The sequence below is a fragment of the Aotus nancymaae genome, unplaced genomic scaffold (genome assembly GCF_030222135.1).
Source record: "Aotus nancymaae isolate 86718 unplaced genomic scaffold, 86718_ANA_hifiasm-v0.15.2.pri h1tg000012l, whole genome shotgun sequence".
Taxonomy (NCBI): domain Eukaryota; kingdom Metazoa; phylum Chordata; class Mammalia; order Primates; family Aotidae; genus Aotus; species Aotus nancymaae.
In genome coordinates this window covers 255,058-275,410 of record NW_026988423.1, presented here as the reverse complement: position 1 = coordinate 275,410, position 20,353 = coordinate 255,058, and the positions used below count along the sequence as shown (strand labels likewise).

General features: G+C 43.0%; 1 protein-coding gene across 4 annotated transcripts; it reads right to left on the bottom strand.

The window, feature by feature from the left end:
• Nucleotides 1-146: 146 nt before the first annotated feature.
• SRSF8 (serine and arginine rich splicing factor 8) lies at nt 147-19,583 on the bottom strand. Of its 4 annotated transcripts, XM_021671602.2 has the most exons (5): nt 18,622-19,583; nt 15,029-15,189; nt 14,669-14,742; nt 4,841-5,007; nt 147-4,527 (listed from the first exon to the last, which is right to left on the bottom strand). In XM_021671602.2, exon 1 carries the CDS (start codon nt 19,581-19,583, stop codon nt 18,711-18,713), a length of 873 nt encoding a protein of 290 aa, XP_021527277.1. In that variant the 3' UTR covers nt 147-4,527; nt 4,841-5,007; nt 14,669-14,742; nt 15,029-15,189; nt 18,622-18,710. The 4 variants fall into 4 exon arrangements, with proteins under 4 accessions (XP_021527277.1, XP_012310085.1, XP_064231415.1 ...); XM_012454662.2 differs by lacking the exon at nt 15,029-15,189; XM_064375345.1 differs by lacking the exons at nt 147-4,527; nt 4,841-5,007 and adding an exon at nt 8,331-8,409.
• Nucleotides 19,584-20,353: the final 770 nt, after the last annotated feature.

Sequence of the window (20,353 nt, the reverse complement as noted above, 5' to 3'; positions counted from 1 at the left end):
ACTTTCTCAAAATTTCTTGATCCCTGCCCTCCACCTTTGATAAGCATGAATATCTCTGCCACCCAGTCCCTGTGGCCGATTCTAGCTTTTCCCCAGCCCTCTGTCAGTGACTGACATGCATATACACTGAACATTTGTACATCCCACAGCCAGCATGGTTTGTTTATTTTCTTTTCTTTATAGTACAAGATAAAATGTCCACGTGCTTGCCTTCCACAGATAAAATATTACCTTTGCAAATTACAAACGTTCTCACCCCAAGATTCTGGAACAAACTACAAGGTAGGACTGCCTTGATCTAATTGACACATTTGCTAACTGCTGATTCTAAGGGAAAATTGTCTTTAGCAGCATCATTTCCTCTAACTTTTTTTTCCCTAACAATCTAGCTAACCATCACTTCCTCAATCTCTCACCTTCCTGACAAGCATATCCTCAACTTCACTCCTTCCTCCCCTCTATGAGGTTAAGAGCCCCTTCTAGTATTTTCCCTGTTTCATAACTGCTACCTTTCCTCTTAGTCATGAACATACTGCCTACTATAGAGTGAGCATCTAATACAGTGGGTGAGTAGATGATGAATGAAAGAAAAAACCTTCTTTATGCAACTTCATTTGGGTTCTCATTGCTCTCATTCATTCATTCATCCCCATTCATCCTCAGAATGTTTTTTGAACATCTTCCATGAGCCAGCAATGGCACTAGATGCTGGGTATTTAGGGGAAGCAAAGCTTAGCCTAGTTCTTGCACTCCCTGCACCCACACCAGCACCTATCAGTGCCCTGTGGGCATCCAGAAAAGAAAACACAAGCTAACTAATTCTTTGCAAGTGGCTTTTCCTTATACTAGGGCAGACCAAAGCAGAGGAGCCTTCATGTAGCCAGTGAGTAACATTGATTTCATGTTAGACCCATCTTCATTCCAGTGCAAGACTGAAACAGACCTTTGCATCACAGAACTTGAAGTATGATAGGAAAGACAGAAAAACAATCAATGACATGAAAATGCTCTATAAGGGAAGTACTGGGTGTTACATTACAGAGAAGGATAACGTAGGTTAATCCGGGGAGAAGCAGCTCTGGAAAGAAAATGGAAATGGTGGAAAATCATACTTAATTATGAGAGATGTTGAAACATGGCTCACAAACTAGAATAACAATTTCTAGGCCCCTAAAGCTACTACTTTGGCTCTCCTCTCTGTCTCTCTAGCATGTATAAGGAATTGGCAAATGATGAGGAAGCTAATCCAGTTTGGATTACCGGGAGAGGTAAGGAAGCTGAGGAGTAGTTCCTACTGGGGTTAGAATGTATGATTTATTTTTCTAATAATGACCAAATCAAAGACAGCCTGCCTAGGTGAACCCATGAGTGGGTGGCAGACAGTGTTTTACTGAGTCAAGAGAGTTGCTGACGCGTAAGCATTGGGAGGTCGAGTCATGTTTACCTGAAATGTGGGCAGAGCTGCCTTCCTTGTAGTAAAACTACATTTGGATGATGTTTAAAAACAATAGCAGTCATTGTTTAATCGGTATAGAGATTGAAATTTGCAAGATAGAAAGGTTCTTGAGATCTTTTTCACAACAGTGTGAATATACTCAACACTTAAAAATGGTTAGGATGATTAGTTTTATGTTTTGTGTCTTTTAACACATTAAATAGAAAAAAGTAATATCAGACTTCACATCAATATGGATGTGAGAAATCCATATAGAGGAAAAACTTATTCCTTTATTCAGCAAATACAGAGTGGACCCCACAGGACAGGCTCAGTGCAGATTGCTGGGGCCACAGAAGGTATAAAATATGATCTCAGCCATCCTGCAACCAACAATCTCAGCTTACCATCAGGTCATCTCTATTTTCAACACAGAACTTTACACATTTATTTCAGAAATACATCTGCCTATGTAGCCATTTCATTGTAATTACTTATGGGTTAAAACAATTGCTGTTTATTTTTGTCGTTAGAAAAAAACTAAGGAAAACATTTTGTCCCATCTCTGTCTTTATGTGTCTGTCGAAGTCTGCATGTAACAGCATCAGGGGATTATAAAAGACTCCCAAACAAAAAGACAAATGAAACAGCCACAAGTCTTGGCATCAGAAGGCTTTGGTTTACATTTGAGCTCTCCCACTTACAAGTTATTTGAGCTCTCTGAGCCTCAAATTCCTTATCTGTAAAATGGGAATAATACCTATTTCATATTATTGACATGAAAATTAAATGAGATAAGCAGTAGAAAGCACCTAACCTAAAATAGCAAAACTCAATAAATGCTAGTCCTTTCTTTCATCTCTATAAGTAGGTGGACAGAGTTTCACTTAGGGAAAAATTGAATTATGAAAATCTGGAACTTAAAAGACAAGGATTTTAGGGCTCTGGTTTATAATTTCAGAAAAAGTAAATTCAGTTTGTAAACCGGTTAGCTTCAGGATTCAACCAAAAACGATTCAATTCCCAATCAAGACAGGACTTTTAAAGCACAGACACCTTTCCAGTACAACCCTCTAAGACCAAAATACCCTTGATCCATTGACTTTGATTAAGTCTCAGGCAGTTTTCCAGTGCACTAGCAGAGGGATCATTGTGTGCAGAGGAACACTCCTTAAGAAAATGGCGATGTGTAGGAGGCGACAGAGAGAGATATACACATTCTCTTTCATGGTATGCAATGTTAACTTCCATAAGGTTCGGGCAACTAAATAAAATTAGAATAAAAGAGCACATTGGCAGACATTAAGAAACATCTTGTAGACGTGAGATGAGAGCATTCTGAAGACAAAGCAGGAGGGGAACAGAAGATCCCAGTGGTTCATGCTTAGACCCGGGGGTTCTTGGTTTGTAACCATGGAGGTTTACAATTTGTCTAAAAGGCTTTACTGAGAAAAATGAAAAGGAGCAGAAGGAACCATGACATTGGCCATGTCCACTGACAAATCTATTGAATTCTTAGGCTTGCTACCTGGTTCCCCTGGGTCCAAATTTTGGCCACCAGAGTGACCAGATGACTTGTCATGTTCGCCATAGACCTGAATATTATTGCTTGTGTCCCCTTGAAGACGCTCTTCTCGGTGCTTCCTTCTACCTCCTGCCAAGAGCTCTGCCGCATTTCCAATGGCATCTAGACGGTAGACTCAGTTTCTGGTTCTTTTGCAGGCCTGTCCCCCTCACCTTGCCCAAAGCAGAATGAACCCTTGTCCCTTTTGCTGTTAGAGTCAGTGGGCATTTGAGGCCTTTGTCTTTGGATTATTAATCTGCTCTCCATGTACCCAGGACCCAACAATGAGGGCATCTGTTACAAATCTAACATTAGCAACAAACTCAAGTCACATCGTCTTGTAGAAAGAGAACACTGAGGGAGAAACATTTGGTCACTAGCAGAGACGTGGCAGCATTGAACAAGGAGCTCTGTCAAATGCTTGGCTGCCTATTATTCAGGGGAGGGAGGAGACGAGGGGAGGGAGAAATCTGAGGAGTGTAAGCTTTTTTTTTCTTCCCATCTGTTCAGCCGTCCCAGGGCCATATGACATACTCTGCACAACTCCTACAATGTCTGACCCCAGGTCAGACATAGAGATGCACTGTGACCCTAGGACACACAGAGGACTTGGATGGTGCCATTAGAAACAGCCACTCAAGGGCTTGGGCATAGGAGGGCATGCCTTTGGCAGAGGATCTGCCCCACTAACAAGCCCAGAACAAATCACCTGAATTAAAAACCTCTGGGCACATGAATCAGAAGCCCCCAGGGGTTTTACCTTTTCTGCCAGTACCAGAAGTAGAGTGAGATTGTTTAAGTTAGTAAGTTAGTCTCTATGGCTTGGGCAACTTCCCAACCCAAATGGGTCATTTAGAATGTTACAGAGGTCAGTGGGCCAACAGGTCAATTTGGCCAGTAGGGCTTCTAAGTTTTTTGAATTAGCTGCCGACATTGAAAAACCTGAAGATTTTAAAATAAAATTCCAAGTTCCAAGCTTCCCTTGAAAATTAAAAAAATGAGAGCCACGTGGCCCTCATCCTCACATAACAACAGTCACCCCCACTTCCCAAGTCCTTGGCCTTATCACGAGGCACGAGCCGAGGTCCTGACAGCAACACTCACTTAGATAACTTTCCAGAGTCTAGTGGGATTTTGGATTTTCCACCAGGGGTCAAGAGTCTCACATGAGAGGTTGAGAGGAGATCTCTGGTCGAGTTTTCTCCAACCAAGCAACCTCTGGGTACTGTGAACAGTGGATGAAAACAGAAAAGCAAGGAGAAGGACCTCATTTCAAGGAAAAACAAGCTTCCACCACAGAAAATCCAGGCCCCAGTGGCACAGTGATTTGAGGGAGAGAGACACGGCCAGCCAGTAGAGCTTGGATGCTGTGAACTGAGTCACAGAGAAACAGAAACGCTGGCCAACAAGCCCGTCCCAGCCTTGTCACGTGACCTCTTAGCTGGAATGAAGACTGGGGAAGGGTGGGGGCCAGGAGGGAAGAATGTGCCCTCTTCTTGTCCCTTTGTGCTTCCACTTCCTTTAGGGCCTGAAAAGAAGGAAAACAAAGCCAGACTCTCACTGGCAGTTGCTGAAGAAACTAGACTCCCATCTACTCCTGCAGCCAAACTCCGCATGGACCAAATGCTAGATGGGTGGTTCTCAAGTTGACTGCACGTTCGTGTCACTCAGGGAGCTTTTAAACCATTTTACTCCTACCAATTACAACAGAATTTCTGGGGGGCAGGGGGATGGGGGCCCAGGTATCAGTATGTTTCAAATATGATTCTAATGGGAAGCCAAGGCTGAGAACCAACGTCCCAGGGCAGCGCCTCTCAACCATAAACTTGCCCTTGACTTACCTGGAGGATGAGTTAAAAATGCAGATCTGAGTCACAGACCAGGGCCGCAGTTGGAGCTTCTGCACTTCTCACGAGCTTGCACGTGATGCCTGCGCTGCTGGATCCCAGCCCACGCTTCGGTGACAAGGAGCTGGGGCGCCTGTGCTTTGTCGTTCTCTCTTCAAATACTTCCAAAGAGAAAGAGCAGGTCTATCACCTCTAAGCCTCAAAGTAACAATAGCAATAGCAATAAAGGTAATGATATTACTATTAAAATAATAACATAATAAAAACATCAATAATAGCGAGACTTTGATGTGTGTTTCTTCCTGCCAAACACTGTGCTAAAGCTACACTTAAAAAAAAATTCAACAAGAAGATGTGAAATCATTGCTCCTTCTTACCTTGAGCTCTTAACTACTCCAAGTGTTTTACTTATATTAGCTTTTTAGTCTTCACAACAACCCTTATTGTCCTGAGTGCTGTTGATATCCTTCCATTTTAGGGAAGACAGAGCTGAAATGCACAGAGAGGAAGCTGCTTGCCAAGGCCCCCAGTTTACAAGGGCAGAGCTGGGTTTAGACACAGGCCGTGTACTGCTAATAACCTGTCTACTCTGTCTCTCCAGGGAGCTGAGGCCTTGGAGTTGTGAGTCATTTGCCCATAGTCAATAGTGGAGCTACGGTTCAAAACTCCATTGGCTTTGCTTTACAGACTGAGATGTTGGGAGTGGAAATGAATGAGGTATAGAAAGTTCTGGACACAGTTCTTGGCACATCATGAATACTCATAATTTCTTTCCTTATTGCTTTTTTACTACTTCCCTAGAGCATTCCTTGGGGGCTGTCTTAGTTAGCTCAGGCCTCAATAACAAATTCCCTTAGACTAGATGGCTTAAATAACATTCCTTCCTCACAATGCAAAAGCTGGGAAGTCTGAGATGAAGGTGTCAGCATGGTGGGGCTCTTGATGAAGGCCTCTTCCTGGTTTACAGACAGTCACCTTTTTGCTATGTCCTCACATGGCAGAGAATGAAATCTCTCTTGTGTCTCTCCTTTTCAGGGCATTAATCTCATTCATAAAGGCTTCGCCCTCATGACCTAAAAACCTCCCAAAACCCCACCTGCAAATACCATCACTTGGGGATTAGGGTTTCAACATATGAATTTGGTGGGACACGTTCAGTCCATGTCAGGAGGCTGAGTCGTGGGAAGAGAGAATAGAACATAGCAAATGGCATTTAAATGACCCTGTTCCCTAAAGGAGCCAAGCAATGTCAATGACATAGGCAGAGGAAGGGAGAGGGTTGACAGTAGGTCACACCCACTTCCGAGAGTGAGGCAGCCAACGGGATGATCAAAGCCAGCCCCCACGCCTCTGCAGGCCCATCCCGTGCCTGGCAGAACTGGCAGAAAAGGAATATAGGAACCTAAGGCAGCCGTTGCTCCCACGAGAGGTGATCTGTGTCCATTTGCCAAGCATGATTGGGAGGAAGTGATCAAAGGGGCTGCCGTGAGGCCAGGAATGGACTGAAGCAGCTCTGAGAGCCATGTAGCTTTGGCACTGAACTTGAGGCTGACTGCTCCCAACAGAAGACACATTTCTCCAGGGCTTCTAAAACTAGCAGCATGGAGGAGAGCCGGGATATCACTACGGCTTCTTAGAAGAAATTGTGACATGGTCAAAGTGCCTAACTTCTTGTCTGCGTCTCCATCCAAGCTGACTATCATCTCCGTCTTACGTTCTATCCTCAGCATTTAGTGTAGTGCCTGGCATGGAAAGGGTGCTTAATTAACAATATTTATTGAATTAATGAATGAATGGATGGATGGATGAATGAATGAATGTATTTCATTGAAATATGATAAAGAATTTATTCTCTGGCTCTTCAAGTTATTTCAACCCCCTGCTTAGTACTGGCTATCTTATTTTAAAAGATAATTAATGTGAAAGCAATAATGCTTTAATAGAGAACTGTTTATTTTACCTGTTTCTTATTATACTAGCCCATTTTTTTACTTTTATTGATGTTTCAGATCATCTATTCATTTAAACAACAATATTGACTTTTCACTGTCCAGAAAAAAAGGAAAGCCAACAGCCAATTGTATTAACCCGATCTAATCAACAATATGAACCTATATGTAAAATAAAGTACTTAACGATTTTAGATGGCCATGTGTAAGTAGTCAAGACGACATCGTCATGAAAGGCAAGGTTAGGCCACTTGGTTTCTAAGGAGTTTCTCAGGTGTGAGAAACTTACTCCGTAGACACTTGATATTCATAGGGAATGGATTCTGAGATCTTTGCAAATTCCGAATCCTAGTGCTTTTCTAAATAATACCTTTATCCGGAGCCAGGGTTTTCCCGTGCACAGCCTTAACGCTGCAGTCTACTGACTATTCAACTCTCATACCTAATCTCCCACCTAGTAGCTGTTTTTCCAGGAAATTCCCACTGCAGGCTCTGATTTGAAGTTTCTCATAAGCTGCTGAAATGACTGTTGTTAACTTAGCGAATGCCAGGGACACTAGTATGAAGTGGCTGGTGGGAGTCACATACGTGCCATGCTAGCTGACACAGCAGGGAACCAATCAATGTAATTCCTGCACTCAGAGGATTTGCATCTGGTAGGAAAGACAGAGCCATTCAGAGGCTTGGTTGTGAATTGTGAGTGCTTTCAAAGGCTCTGTGGTCCCCAAGTTCCTCCACCTCCTGCTTACCTGAAACATAAACCACTCCAACTACTCAGGGGTTTCTGGAGGAGTATGCACTAGGTGAGTTAAGACATTTATGCTTGCCTCATCCCCCCATTCAGATTCCTGCCTGGGCTCCTACTCCCTCACTCCTACACACCAGCCTCTTTGCTGATCCGTGAGCACATGTTCCTACCTCGGGGCATTTGCACTTGACCCTCTGCCCACAATGATGCCGCATTCCCATGGTCACAGGCTCAGTCAAGGACCACATGCCCCAGAGGTTTTGCTAGCCATCCTGTCAGATAAAGCAGCCTCTGTTACTCTCTAACCCCTTACTCTGCTTTATTTTTCCTCATAGCCCTTACAATTATTTGACGTTATTATATATCACTCTTGATAATGAGAATAGATGCTCTAAGAGAGTTGAAATGTCTTTGTCTTTTTCACTGTTGTGTTCCCGATTCCAAGAACAGGGACTGGAACAGTATGTTCTCAGTAAACATTTACTGAATGAGTAAATGAATAAATGTGTCCTGAAATATGTAGACAGACACAATGTGAATCTTTTAAGAGAGGCTCTGAGGGATGAGAAAAAAAAATAAAAGATTTTGACTGGGTACAGTGGCTCACACCTGTAATCCCGGCACTTTGGGAAGCCGAGGCAGGTGGATTATGAGGTCAGGAGTTCGAGATCAGCCTGACCAACATGGTGAAACCCTGTCTCTACTAAAAATACAAAGATTTGCCGTGTGTGGTAGCACGCTCCTGTAATCCCAGCTACTGCCCAGGAAGCTGAGGCAGGAGACTCACTTGAACTCAGGAGGCAGAGGTTGTAGTGAGCTGAGATCATGCCATTGCACTCCAGCCTGGGCAACAAGCGAGATGCTGACTATAAATAAATAAAAGATTTTGATGAGAACAGGAAAAGATGCTCTCAGAGATCTACAGGTCTGCATGTGTTACGTTTTTGGGTGGAGGGCCCTGAACTATTAGGACACACAGAAACTGGATCCCAGAATACCAGTAGTATAAATATTACATTTTTGTAGGGTGGCTCCTCCCACAATGACACCCTTTCCCTCCAGCCCTCAGGTCTGCCCCTCCCTTGTCTACCTGAACCTGCTTATCTCCATCCCATCCAGCACTTGCTGTGGATTAGAGCAGGTCTCCAGGTATTACCCTGATGGTTGCTGCAGATCAGTGGCAACAAAGAGCAGAAAGAGAATGTTAGAAATTTCAGCTTGAGAAGCTGGTGAGCAGAGTGGGATCCACACGATACCTGGAGTGAAGGGCTGTTCCCTAGTCTGGTTCTGCTCAGCTCAGATAGGGTTCCTTCCAACTTATCTCTGCAGCCTATTCCTAGCAACTGTTTGTGGTTTTCTACTTAAAGCAATGATAGGTAACTAAAACACTGACACAACAACCACGAAAACTTCTAATTTCTATACGGTCACAACTCAGTGAAATAAACGTCAGGGTAAAGTTATTTCTAAATATCTGGAAAGGACTGCTTAAACATACACAAAATAGTTCACGTAATGGTTAATCTTTATGAATAATTTAGTGTGGCCAAGTAGTCAGCCAAAACCTACAACCGAAATTTTAAAATAAATCTTAGAGTCAAGACCTGAACACCAACGTCTGCAAGTGTGCATTCAAGTATAGTTTCTAACGCACGTCTTACAACTGTGGGCTTATATGTTATAGCAATAACAGCCAACATTTATTTAGCACAAATTGTGTTTGCTTTGGTCTGAACTTGTTGTGTGCCAGCTCTAACACAGGTGCAAGTGGCTGAGAGCTCCCTTTGTCCAAAGAAGGAAGTGGAGAGCCAGAGGAAAGAGATGATTTACTGAAAGATTACTCAATACGCTAGTGTAGGAGTTCTGAAAAAAGGTTGGCTCTTCTGACTCCTGACTGTTTTTGAAATCTTGGCCTTGCCCTGGCAACACTGCAACAAGGCCAAATACGACAAGGAGAGGAATTTGCAAATAAGCATGTGTGACCTTTTGTACAAATATGTGAGTACATCATGAGAAAAAAGTTTCCTGTTAGTGAAAGTAATAGGCAGAAGACAGTTTGGCAGTTTCTTACAAAACTAAACACATTCTCACCATATAATTCCACAAACGAGCTCCTTGGTGTTTACCTAAATAAGCTGACTATTTGCCCCCACACAAAAGCCTGCACATAAATCTTTACCTCATTTTTACCGATAATTGTAAAACTTGGAAGAAATCAAGATGTCCTTCAATATATGAATGAATAAATAAACTGTGATACATTCAGACAATGGAATATTATTTGGCAATTTAAAAAAAGGAGCTTTCAAGTCACAAGACATGGAGGAAATTTAAATGTATATTACTAAGTGAAAAAAAGGCAATCTGAAAAGGCTACATGCTCCATGATTCCAACTATATGACATTGTAGAAAAGGCAAAACTATGGAGGCAGTAAAAATAGTGGTTGCCAGGGGTTAAGGAGGGATGAATGGGTGGAGCACAGAGGATGTTTTAGGGCAGTGAAAGTACTCTGAATGATAACATAAAGGTGGATACTTATCATTACAAGTCATTTGTCCAGACTCAAAGAACATACAACACCAAGGTAGAATCCTAATGTAAACTATGAATTTTGGGTGATAATGGTGTGGTGTATTCTTCAATTGTTTCATCAGTTCTAACAAATCCACCACTCTGGTGGGGGATGTTGATGTATGTGTGGGGACAGGGTCTATAGAAGAACTCTAACTTCTGCTCAGTTTTGCCATAAACTATTCTAAAAAATAAAATATATTAATTAAAAAAAAGTAATGGGTAGGGCTGTGGTAGTGGTGATGAGGGCAGTGGTAGAACTGAGTGTCGCATAAATAAAGGATATGAGAGTAGGTCCTTGCCTTTGGGTTTGTCCTAGAGGTAGGGAGAATGCCTAGATGCACAGAATTCTTGCTCCAATCCATCGAGCACCTCCTACGTGCCCATCACATTTACATTGCACAGTATCTTCATAGAAATCCTGCACTGTAATTTTGACTCCGAGAAAATCAATTATTTGTTGAAAGTCACATGACCACAAAGTAGCAAGGCCAGGTTTGAATGCTGTTCAGCTGGCTCTACATCCAGTTTTCCTCTGTAAATAACCGCTGGAAAGGTAAAAGCGGTGACTAAGGAACAGGTTTGCTTTATGAAACACATCATGCTTCAGAATCAACTTTGTATGCATGATACACAGCAGGCCAATGGATGGATTATATTTGAGGCTAGAGGGAAAACATAAAACCACCTCAACAGCATCATCATTTATTTATTTCACCACTAAAAGAAAAATGAGGGGCTGTGAAGGAGGTGACAGGTGATAGAGGAATAATTAACAGAGAATCATTACTACTACCCTGAGATATCGCCTTCCTAGAATTTCTCATACCAAGGATGCAAGGTCGTTCGTGATGGACAAACAGAGGCAGACGTTCCTAGGAGTCACTCTCTCTTTGAAAGCGAGGAAGAAAACCCTCTGCAGCTCTGGAGCCATGCCAGGGAAGCTTGCTGCACAGCCAGGTGCCAATATACGGAGTGGCTTGGGCCCAGGGAAATCTAGCTTGGTTCATCACAGTCACCATTTTGGCACAGGCTTCTTGACCCCCCATTTACTGATGGGGGCACTGAAGTGGCAGGAAGATGCAGAAATGCAAAGGAACAGAGAGGAAAGTGGGAGAACTCGGAGTCCAAAGCCACATGCTTTCAGGACCAGGCCTCTAGCTTCATCTCAACGCTTCTGTTTTGTGGCAGCCAATCTGAGAATCTAGTTCAGCAGCATGAACTCCTTTCATAGGGCCCTCCACTACGGTTACTTAAACCTTTTCAACTTTTCATCTTAGATGTTGCAAAAGATTTCTGTAACTCCAGTTACAAGAGTTTTCTCTACCCTTTGAACATCACCGAAGGGACTGATGATTGTCCTCTTTGGCCAGTGGCAAGACGCCAGCCCCCAGAGACATTGTCTAACCCACTAACCTGAGGCCCATCTTACATCAGGAGGCCTAATAGGAGGTGGGTGGAGATTCTTCCACATGGTGCCTACCAGTGGCAAGATGCCAGCCCCCAGAGACATTGTCTAACCCACTAACCTGAGGCCCATCTTACATCGGGAGGCCTAATAGGAGGTGGGTGGAGATTCTCCCACACGGTGCCTACCAGTGGACATTTCCCCCGACATCCAGAACCTCACTCCATAGTTCTGGTTGTGCTGTGAAAAGAGAAATCCCTTTCTGAATGTCCTTTCCAGCACCCAGTGAGGAATAGCACAGAGCCTTTGTTCTAACTAAGTTCCCCAGATCCCTCTAGACCCAAGCAGGCTTCCTCAAGTCTCGTTTCTTCTCTGTAGTATACGGCTGGGACTCGGCCCATCTTCTTCGCCTCTTTCTAGGTTCACCCACCCTGTTCTTCAATTTCCATCCTGGTGACAGAGGGAGTTAAAATCTCCCTCCCTGCCTACTTCCTTGCTACTCCAGAGAGAGAGCAAAGGCTTCACTCCTTATTGCAGGGAAGCAGAAGTCAGTACACACACATACTCACACACTTACACAGACACACACACAGTTTTAGTACCTTACAAAGCTCTTGTCTGAATGTCATTAGACTAATTTTCCACTCCCGTCTCAGATGGTAATTATAGATCCTTGTTATGGTTTGAATGTTTTCCCCTCCACAACTCAAGTTGAAATGTAATTTTCAAGGTGACAGCATTGAGAGGTGAGGCCTTTAGGACGTGATTGATTAGTAACAGCTCTGCCCTCATGAAAATGGATTAGTCTATTGGTAGATTAATGGATGAATGGGTTGATGGATTAGTGAGCTATTATGCGAGTGGGCTGGTGGCTGTGTAAGAAGAAAAAAAAGACCTGAGCTAGTGCGCTCGGCCCCTCATCATGTGATTCCCTGCACCGACTCTGCACAGAGTCCCCACCAGCAAGAAGACCCTCACAAGATGCAGTCCCTTAACCTCCTACTTCTCAGTCTGCAGAAGTGTAAGAAATAAATTCCTTTTCTTTATAAATTACCTAGTTTCAGGTGTTCCGTAATCAGTGACAGAAAATGAACTAAGATGTGGACTTAGAAGACGGGCTAAGACAACTCTTTGGACTTGCCCCTATTTTTATTCTTCTAAGGTTGCTCACCTAAACTCTTCCTTATTCTGACCCAGACTTTTGTAAAGGCCATGCAGAACCTATATTCCCAGGCGGTCTATAAATAGGCAATCAAGAGAAACTAACAATTACTATTAATTGAGCCTTCAGTATGCAGTAGGCACTGTTAGAACATGATTTGCATGGATTAGCTTATATGGTCCTTACAGCAATCTGTGAAGTGGGCATATTATTCCCATTTTGGAGATGAGTAATCCGAGGCTCATGGAGAGTAAATTAATTTGCTTAAGTTTCCATAACTTGTAGTGAGTGGCAGAGCTGGGATTTGAACCTACACCTGCTTGATGCCAAACCTAATCCTTCTCACCACAACACTCTGCTCCTGGAGACTACAGAACAGTTTAAATCTGGGTGGACCTATTTATTTGGTAATGCTTATTTCCCTATATTAATACACAGAGAACAACAAAAACCTCAAAAGGACAGAAAAATACCTTAACCATCTAACATCAAGTTTATTCATGACTCTGAGCTACTATCTAGTCAGCTGGGATCTTTGCCAACTCATCATCACATAGAATATTGGTTTTATTGATAATATTATTCTGATAGAACCAGGAGAACAGAAAGTAGCAAATATTCTAGGTGACTTGGTAAAACATATCTACCAGAAGACGAAAGAGAAATATGATTGGAATGCAAGTTCTTGCTAACTCAGTGAAGTTCTCTTAAGCCTAACGGTGTAGGCTACATTAGGCTATTACCTTCAAACTGAAGGATAAACCGAGGAACCTTAAACCTTCAAATACTAAGATGGAGACAGAAAGCTTCGTGGATCTCTTGGGAATTTGGAGGTAGCACATACCATTTACCAGGTTAACCAAAGGCTGCCTGTTCTGCATGGGGCCCAGAGAGAGAAAAACACTCTCCACCAAGCTGAGACTGTAGGAACAGCAACTTTGCCACATTTTCCTTACAACTCAGCAGCCCCAATCATGCCCAAAGTTTCTGACAGATCAGGTTGCTCTTGACTGCACAGTGGAATCACCTGATTCCATTGCACTTATAAACTTTGTTTGTGTTTTAGAAATAGGGTCTTGCTCTTTTCCTCAGGCTGAAGTGCAGTGGCACAATCATAGCTCACTACAGCCTCAAACTCCTGGACTCCAGGGATCCTCCCACCTCAGCCTCTTAAGTAGCTAGGAATATAGGCATGCACTACCACGCCCACCTTGGGAACTTAAAAATAGTGTTGATGCCTACGTCCCACTTCCAGAGATACTGATTTAATTGGTTGAGAACCAGCAACCTATGGAGAACAGTGGTTTTCAAACTTTAGTGCACATTAGAATCACCTGGTGGGCTTATTAAACCAGGTTGCTGGGTCTATCCTAGAGTTTCTAATTCTGTATGTTTGGGAAGTGAGGCCCTAGAATTGGCCTCACCAATTCTGGAATTTTCTAACATTCCCAGGTGATACCGATTCTGTTGCAAGGAGCTAATAACACTTTGAGAAACACTGATGTTTCATGTCAAGCTGCCGCAGGAGAATCACAATGGAGTTTTCTACATCCTTGCTACTTAAAGAATGGTCCATGACCTGCAGCACTGACAATAACCGGGATTTGCTTAAACATGCAGAATCTCAGCCCCCAGATCAAACTTACTGAATTGAAATCTGCATTTTAACATGATCCCCACAGGATTCAAATGTACATTTGGTTTGAAAACCACTGTTCTGGGTCTTTGAAGCAAATCCATGAATGACAGTTCTTAATTGGAACCTCTTCGCTTGCTCTTGGGCCCTGGCAGAGACCAAAAACATGGCCATAGGTGAGCATATGACCTGAGCTTCCCATCATGAGCTGGGTGATGACTGACCCAACAAGCCACAAAGTGAGTCACACCTGCCAGCCCTCTACCATCAAGCAGAAATAAGACTGAAATGACCAAGACGGAACACGTTCTGAAGACAAAGTAAATCACATAAACAGGTTACTTACACTCCCCAGCAGGCCTGCTCTTGCCACACTGCTATCTTCTTCCAATCTTCACATGTAGCCTTGCAGGGAGGTCTCTGGTAAGCAATTGATTGAAGAAGAAAAATTATCAAGCTCAGTTACAAATGGCTGAGCATTAGAGTGGATCATGGTGGCGTTATAGCCTATTCAGTATGCCCCTGAACAATTTTGGTGAAGGGTTATTTATATAAAATTTTATAATATATATTATATATATATTTAATATATATATTCTACATATATTTCATCTTTATATATGTGTGTACATGTATATATACACACACGGTATGTATATGTATATATCTCAATAAAAATAAATAGTGAATCCAGAAGTAAACTTACCCAGTATGGACACTAGTATATGGTAGAGGTGGCTGATGGATAGCAAAGGGAGTTTTCAATAAATAGTGCAGAGAAAACTGACATCCACGTAGGAAAACAATTATGTTAGATTTCTACCTCACCACGCGCACAAAAATCAATTCCAGTTGTATCTTTACTACCTAAGATTAGAGAACAAGACACATAAAACACTAACCGCAAAATGTTTGAAGAATTCAGCTACATTGAAGTAAAAATAATTCATCAAAACACATCATAAAGTGAGTTAAAAAACAAGCCACAGAATGGGAAAATATATTTATAGGATATAAAGACAAATAAGATCCAGGTACATAGAAAATACCTTTATATTGTTAAGAAAAGACAACCCAATAGGAAGACGGACAAATTCTTGAAAAGACACTTCACAAGGAAGGATCTCCAAGTGGCTAAAACACTCAAAAAAGGTACAACTTCTTTGGTAATCAGGGTAAAGAAAATTAAAACCAAATGAAATACCACTACATCCCCATCAGATTTGCAAATATTAAAAGGTCTGACATTAACAAGTGTTAATGAAGACGTAGAGCAACTGGAATTCTCAATTGATGATAATAGTATATGTTGGTAGAACGACTTTGGAAAATAGTTGAAAATTATCTAACAAAATTGAATATGTACTTGACCTATATAACCCAGCAAACGCACTTTTGGGGTTGATACCTGAAATGTATATACACATGTACATCAGGGTATACGTATAAAAATATTCATTGCTTCCTTATTCGAAATAACTAAAATGGGAAACAACCCAGATGTCCATCAATAGAACAGTAAAAACTGAATTATGATTTATTCATTAGTAAAACACTACACAGAATTAAAAATAAACTTCAGACACATGCAACAATACCGAGAATCTTAAAGACAGAATATCCAGCAATATAATCAGTACACACAAAGTTCCATTTATACAAAGCTCAGGAACAAAACTAAGCAGGATTTTTAGAAATGCACTTACAGATGACAACTGACCCACTATCAAGGAAAATAGTTAACATTGCTCTGAAAGTCCTGGAAATTCTTGATTTTTCTTTCTTAATTTCTATACCCATACCCCCCACGCATCTCCCCCAACTCAGTAAACAGTACCCTCATCCATTTAGCATTTCAAGCCAGTAAGTGAGAAATCATCCTTAATTCTGGTTTTTCATTAATTTCCCTACTTCTAATCTACTATGTGTCTTATTAGATCTAAGACCAATATATGTCCTGACTGTGTCTATTTAGTCCCTTAACCAACACTACCACCGAAGTCTAAGCAATTGTCACCTTTCTTTCTGGATTACTGCAACAGCGTCACAGCTTCCACTCTTGACCACATACACTCCATTCTGCACTCAGCCTCATAGTGATCATTATAAAGGATAAAATGGTGTGGCCAGTTAGCTCAGTTGGTTAGGTCATGGTGCTAATAAAATGTAAAACATGTCACACCACTCTTCTGCATGGGTCCATGTCCTCCGTATGCCACGTCTTCCACATGTAGAGTAGAGGTAGGGTATGTTCACATCTTCAATGACAACTACACATTTCTGCTCCAACATGTCCAAAATTGTTCCTAGCTTTCAAAGTTTTTAACATATCAAGAACTGCTGATTTTAACATCGTATTTTGGTCCCATGTTTAAGATGTTCTACAGATATTTTTACTTCAAAGCTTCAAACTCCAGCTATGCCTGGGTCTTATACTACCCCCAGAAATTAACAATGCTCCCATACCCCTAGGGCTGCCCCCTGTCCCACTCAGTCCCATTTAATAAATATACCTCCCCTCCGTTCGCCACCTGCTGGATGTGAGTGGCTACTACAATGCCATGGATGTCCTGACTGCATTTCTCAGACAGGCCTGCTCTGTGTCTTCGGATTCTACGTAGATTTATATTTGTAAAATATTACATTTGTCGTGACCAGAAGAGATGTCATTATTGTAAAATTTAGATTCTGGATTCTATATATGAAAACAGTATTATACAAAACATAACTACTGTTATAACACAAAAATGTGGGATGCATCTCTGTCACAGACCACTGCCACCTTGTCAGTTCATTCAATAATCTAATCCTGGATTTAGCAGTTTCTGCACAAAGGGAATGGACTATTTTTATTGATAATTCAGTCAAAAATATTAATGAAGATTTATATGATTAAAAGAATAAGTTTATTCAATTGGCTCCAATATAATCCTATTGTCACCAGATCATAAACACCAAATTGTTATTTTCCCTTTGCTAGTAAAGGTATAAGCAGAAACAATTTCAAAAGAAAACGTAACACCTAGTAGGGATAATGATGAAAGCCAAAATGAATTATTTGAAAAGAATTTTAGAAGTAAAAAACCACAGGTATGAGAAGAGAGAAACTACAAATAAACTGCACTGTGATAAAAGAATAAAGCACAAAGCTAAAAACCTATGTTTAATTATAATTTTTAAAAAATTATAATTATTTTTTATAATTTTGTAAAGAAAATTGTATTTTATAAAGAAAATTTCTTTTTATAAAGTTATTAGCACCAATGTTTCTCAAGAGTTAATTAACTCTTGAGAAACACTTGGTGCTAACAATTTTCTCAAAAGTACAAATATCCAAGTTATACAGAAAATAAAACAACTTACTTTCCACCAAAAATTTCTAATTTTATTTTGAGAAAAGGTAACACCAAGAAAACAATTTAAACTGCAGAAGCAATGGTTAGCGTAAAAAAAAAAATCAAAAAGATATACCATGTTATAAGTACTTAACAAACTTATAAACCATTTCTTCCATAAGATTCTCCATATTTTAAGTTCATACATGTTGTTATGATCAGATTTACAATTTTTCAGAAAAGACGGGGAAAAAGGTGTGATTATCATCAGCTAGATGTGCTCACTGCATGCTCCATTATTTATCTGCAAGGCCTGAGTCACAGGAAGTGCAGTTGACAGGCATTTTAATAAACTGGACAGCCATTTGTTCTTCAGGACAAGGCGTGTTTCCCCAGAAGCAATCAGAAGAAAACAGGAAGCAGCTCAGCACTCTGCACTGCAACAGGCCACCTTAATAACTAACCAGCATCGCTCAACGGCTAGGCAGCCGGGCCTGGTGCACAAAAACACAGAAGAGATTAGAATCGTGTTTGCTAAAAGCCCAGTCCTTTCACATGAGAAATCTTTATACGAATTTGGGTCCTACTACGTTTTAGACTTGGAGATAAAATTAACCATATTAATTGACAACAGCTTTGTAGGGTTTTAACTTTAAGGAATGAAGGCAATGTTGAAGCAACGTGGTAACAGCGCTAGGCTGTGTGTGACGCCTGCACAAGTCTCCTTAAAAGTCAGGAGGCCACAAATCAGGTCACCAATCTGTTCATTTCAAAGCTAAACAGTCAGCTCTATAGAAATAAAAATAAATTTTTGCCTCAAATATCCAAACCCAAAATGTAATCTTAGGTCGTTCACCTCCTAAATACAAGAAAATGTGAATAACAACAAAACAGCACATAGAATGAATTTTGCCACCTGATGCAAAGCTTCAATCTAGTAAAAAGGCAGAAAGGACGACACAACCTTCTCGACAGGCGGCCCCTGCTCCAGGGACGGAGCGTGCGATCCTTTCCCGCGGCCTCCATTACGGTGCCTGCTGTCGCATCGTTTTCTCAGGAGGACACCTGGCCTTCCTCTTCGGGAGACTTGGGGGCCCTCTTGGATCGAGACCCGGACTTGGATTTCCTCTCGGAGACCCGGGGGGGGCTCCCAGTCACAGATGAAGACCCGGACCGTGAGCGGGACCTGGAGGCCGAGGAGGACTTGGATCGTCGCGCGGAGCTGGATTTGGAGGTCGACGCGGAGCGGGAGCCGGTGGAGGAGCCCGACTTGGAGTGAGAGCGGCTGCTGTGGTACCGGCCGTGGCGAGCGCGGCTGTGGCCGGCCGAGCCGTAGCGAGACCCGCCGTGGCGAGATTCCCGGTAGCGGGAGCGGCTGTGGCGCGAGCGGCTGTGCGGAGAGCGGCTGTGGCGGGACCGTCTGCAGGGAGAGCGGCTGTAGCGCGAGCGGCTGTGAGGGGACCGGCTGTAGGGGGAGCGGCTGTAGCGAGACCCCTTATGGCGGGATCGGCTGCGGGACCTGGAGCAGCTCGGCCCCCGGGATCGGCTGCGGTGGCGCCGCCTGGGGCTGCGGCTCCGCCGTCCGTAGCCGCCGCCCCCGGCCCTGCTGCGTGGCGCTCCATGGCGGCTGCGAGGCAGGTCCCGGCGGCCATAGCGCGCCACCTGCACCCGCAGCTCGCGTCCGTCCAGCTCCGCCCCGTCCATGGCGGCCTCGGCGTCTTCCGCATCGCGCTGGTCGTGGAAGCGGACGAAGGCGAAGCCCCGGGGCGCCTTGGTGTGCGGCTCCCGCGGGATGTACACGTCGCCCACGCGCCCGTATTTCTCGAACACGCGCCTCAGGCTGTCGGGGGAGGTGCGGTAGGTCAGGTTGTCCACCTTCAGGGTGATCATGCCGTCCACGTCGGGCGGGGGGCGGCCGCAGCTCATGGCTCCCGGAGCGGCCTGGGCCGGGGAACCGGCGCTGCCTGGGCGCGGGCGCTGAGATCCGCGTTCCTCTCTAGCGGCTGCGCCCCGCGTGGGGACGCCGGGAAACGATCAGCGGAGAGGCGGGCCGCCGAGCTCCGCAGGGAGCGCCCTGGAGCAGCAACTCCCCAGTTCCCAATTCCAGGCCAAATCCTCCAGGACCCAGAGAGAGGAAGGGTTCCTCCCGGTGGCTGAAGTGCAAATGAAGCCAGGGCCCGAAGATCCTGGCTTTATACCTGGGCAACGTCCTGACCTAATCGGAGCCCAGATAATGTGATCACTGGGCTGGGTTTAGATTGGACGTCCCACCCACCCATGCTTCTTCCTTTTTTCTTACATTTTAAATCAATCTTAGAACAAAGCTAAGTGATAAAAGGTCAGTCTATGGGAACAGGCAATCCAGACAAATATTAATGAAACTGAAATCTAACCCTTTTTTTAGTAATCGAAAATTACTATAAAATTGAAAATTACTGAAAATTCACTAGGAAGATGTTGCAGTGATGAACGCACCTAAACACACTACAGTGACACAGAGAGAGCCGAGACTGAGAGTTGTAGGGTAAAACTGAAAAATCTGCACTCAGGTTGGAAGTTTTTTTTCCTTGTAACGCCATTTTCTCAGAAATCAATAGTGCAGAGAACAAAACTAGTAATGCAATAATAATTTGCACAAAAAACACTTTGATCATATAACCTGCAATAACCAAAAATATGTCGAAAACATTTACCAA

Excerpts from the sequence above, each read along its gene's own strand:
- SRSF8 (XM_021671602.2), bottom strand. The coding sequence starts at position 19,583 with ATGAGCTGCGGCCGCCCCCCGCCCGACGTGGACGGCATGATCACCCTG.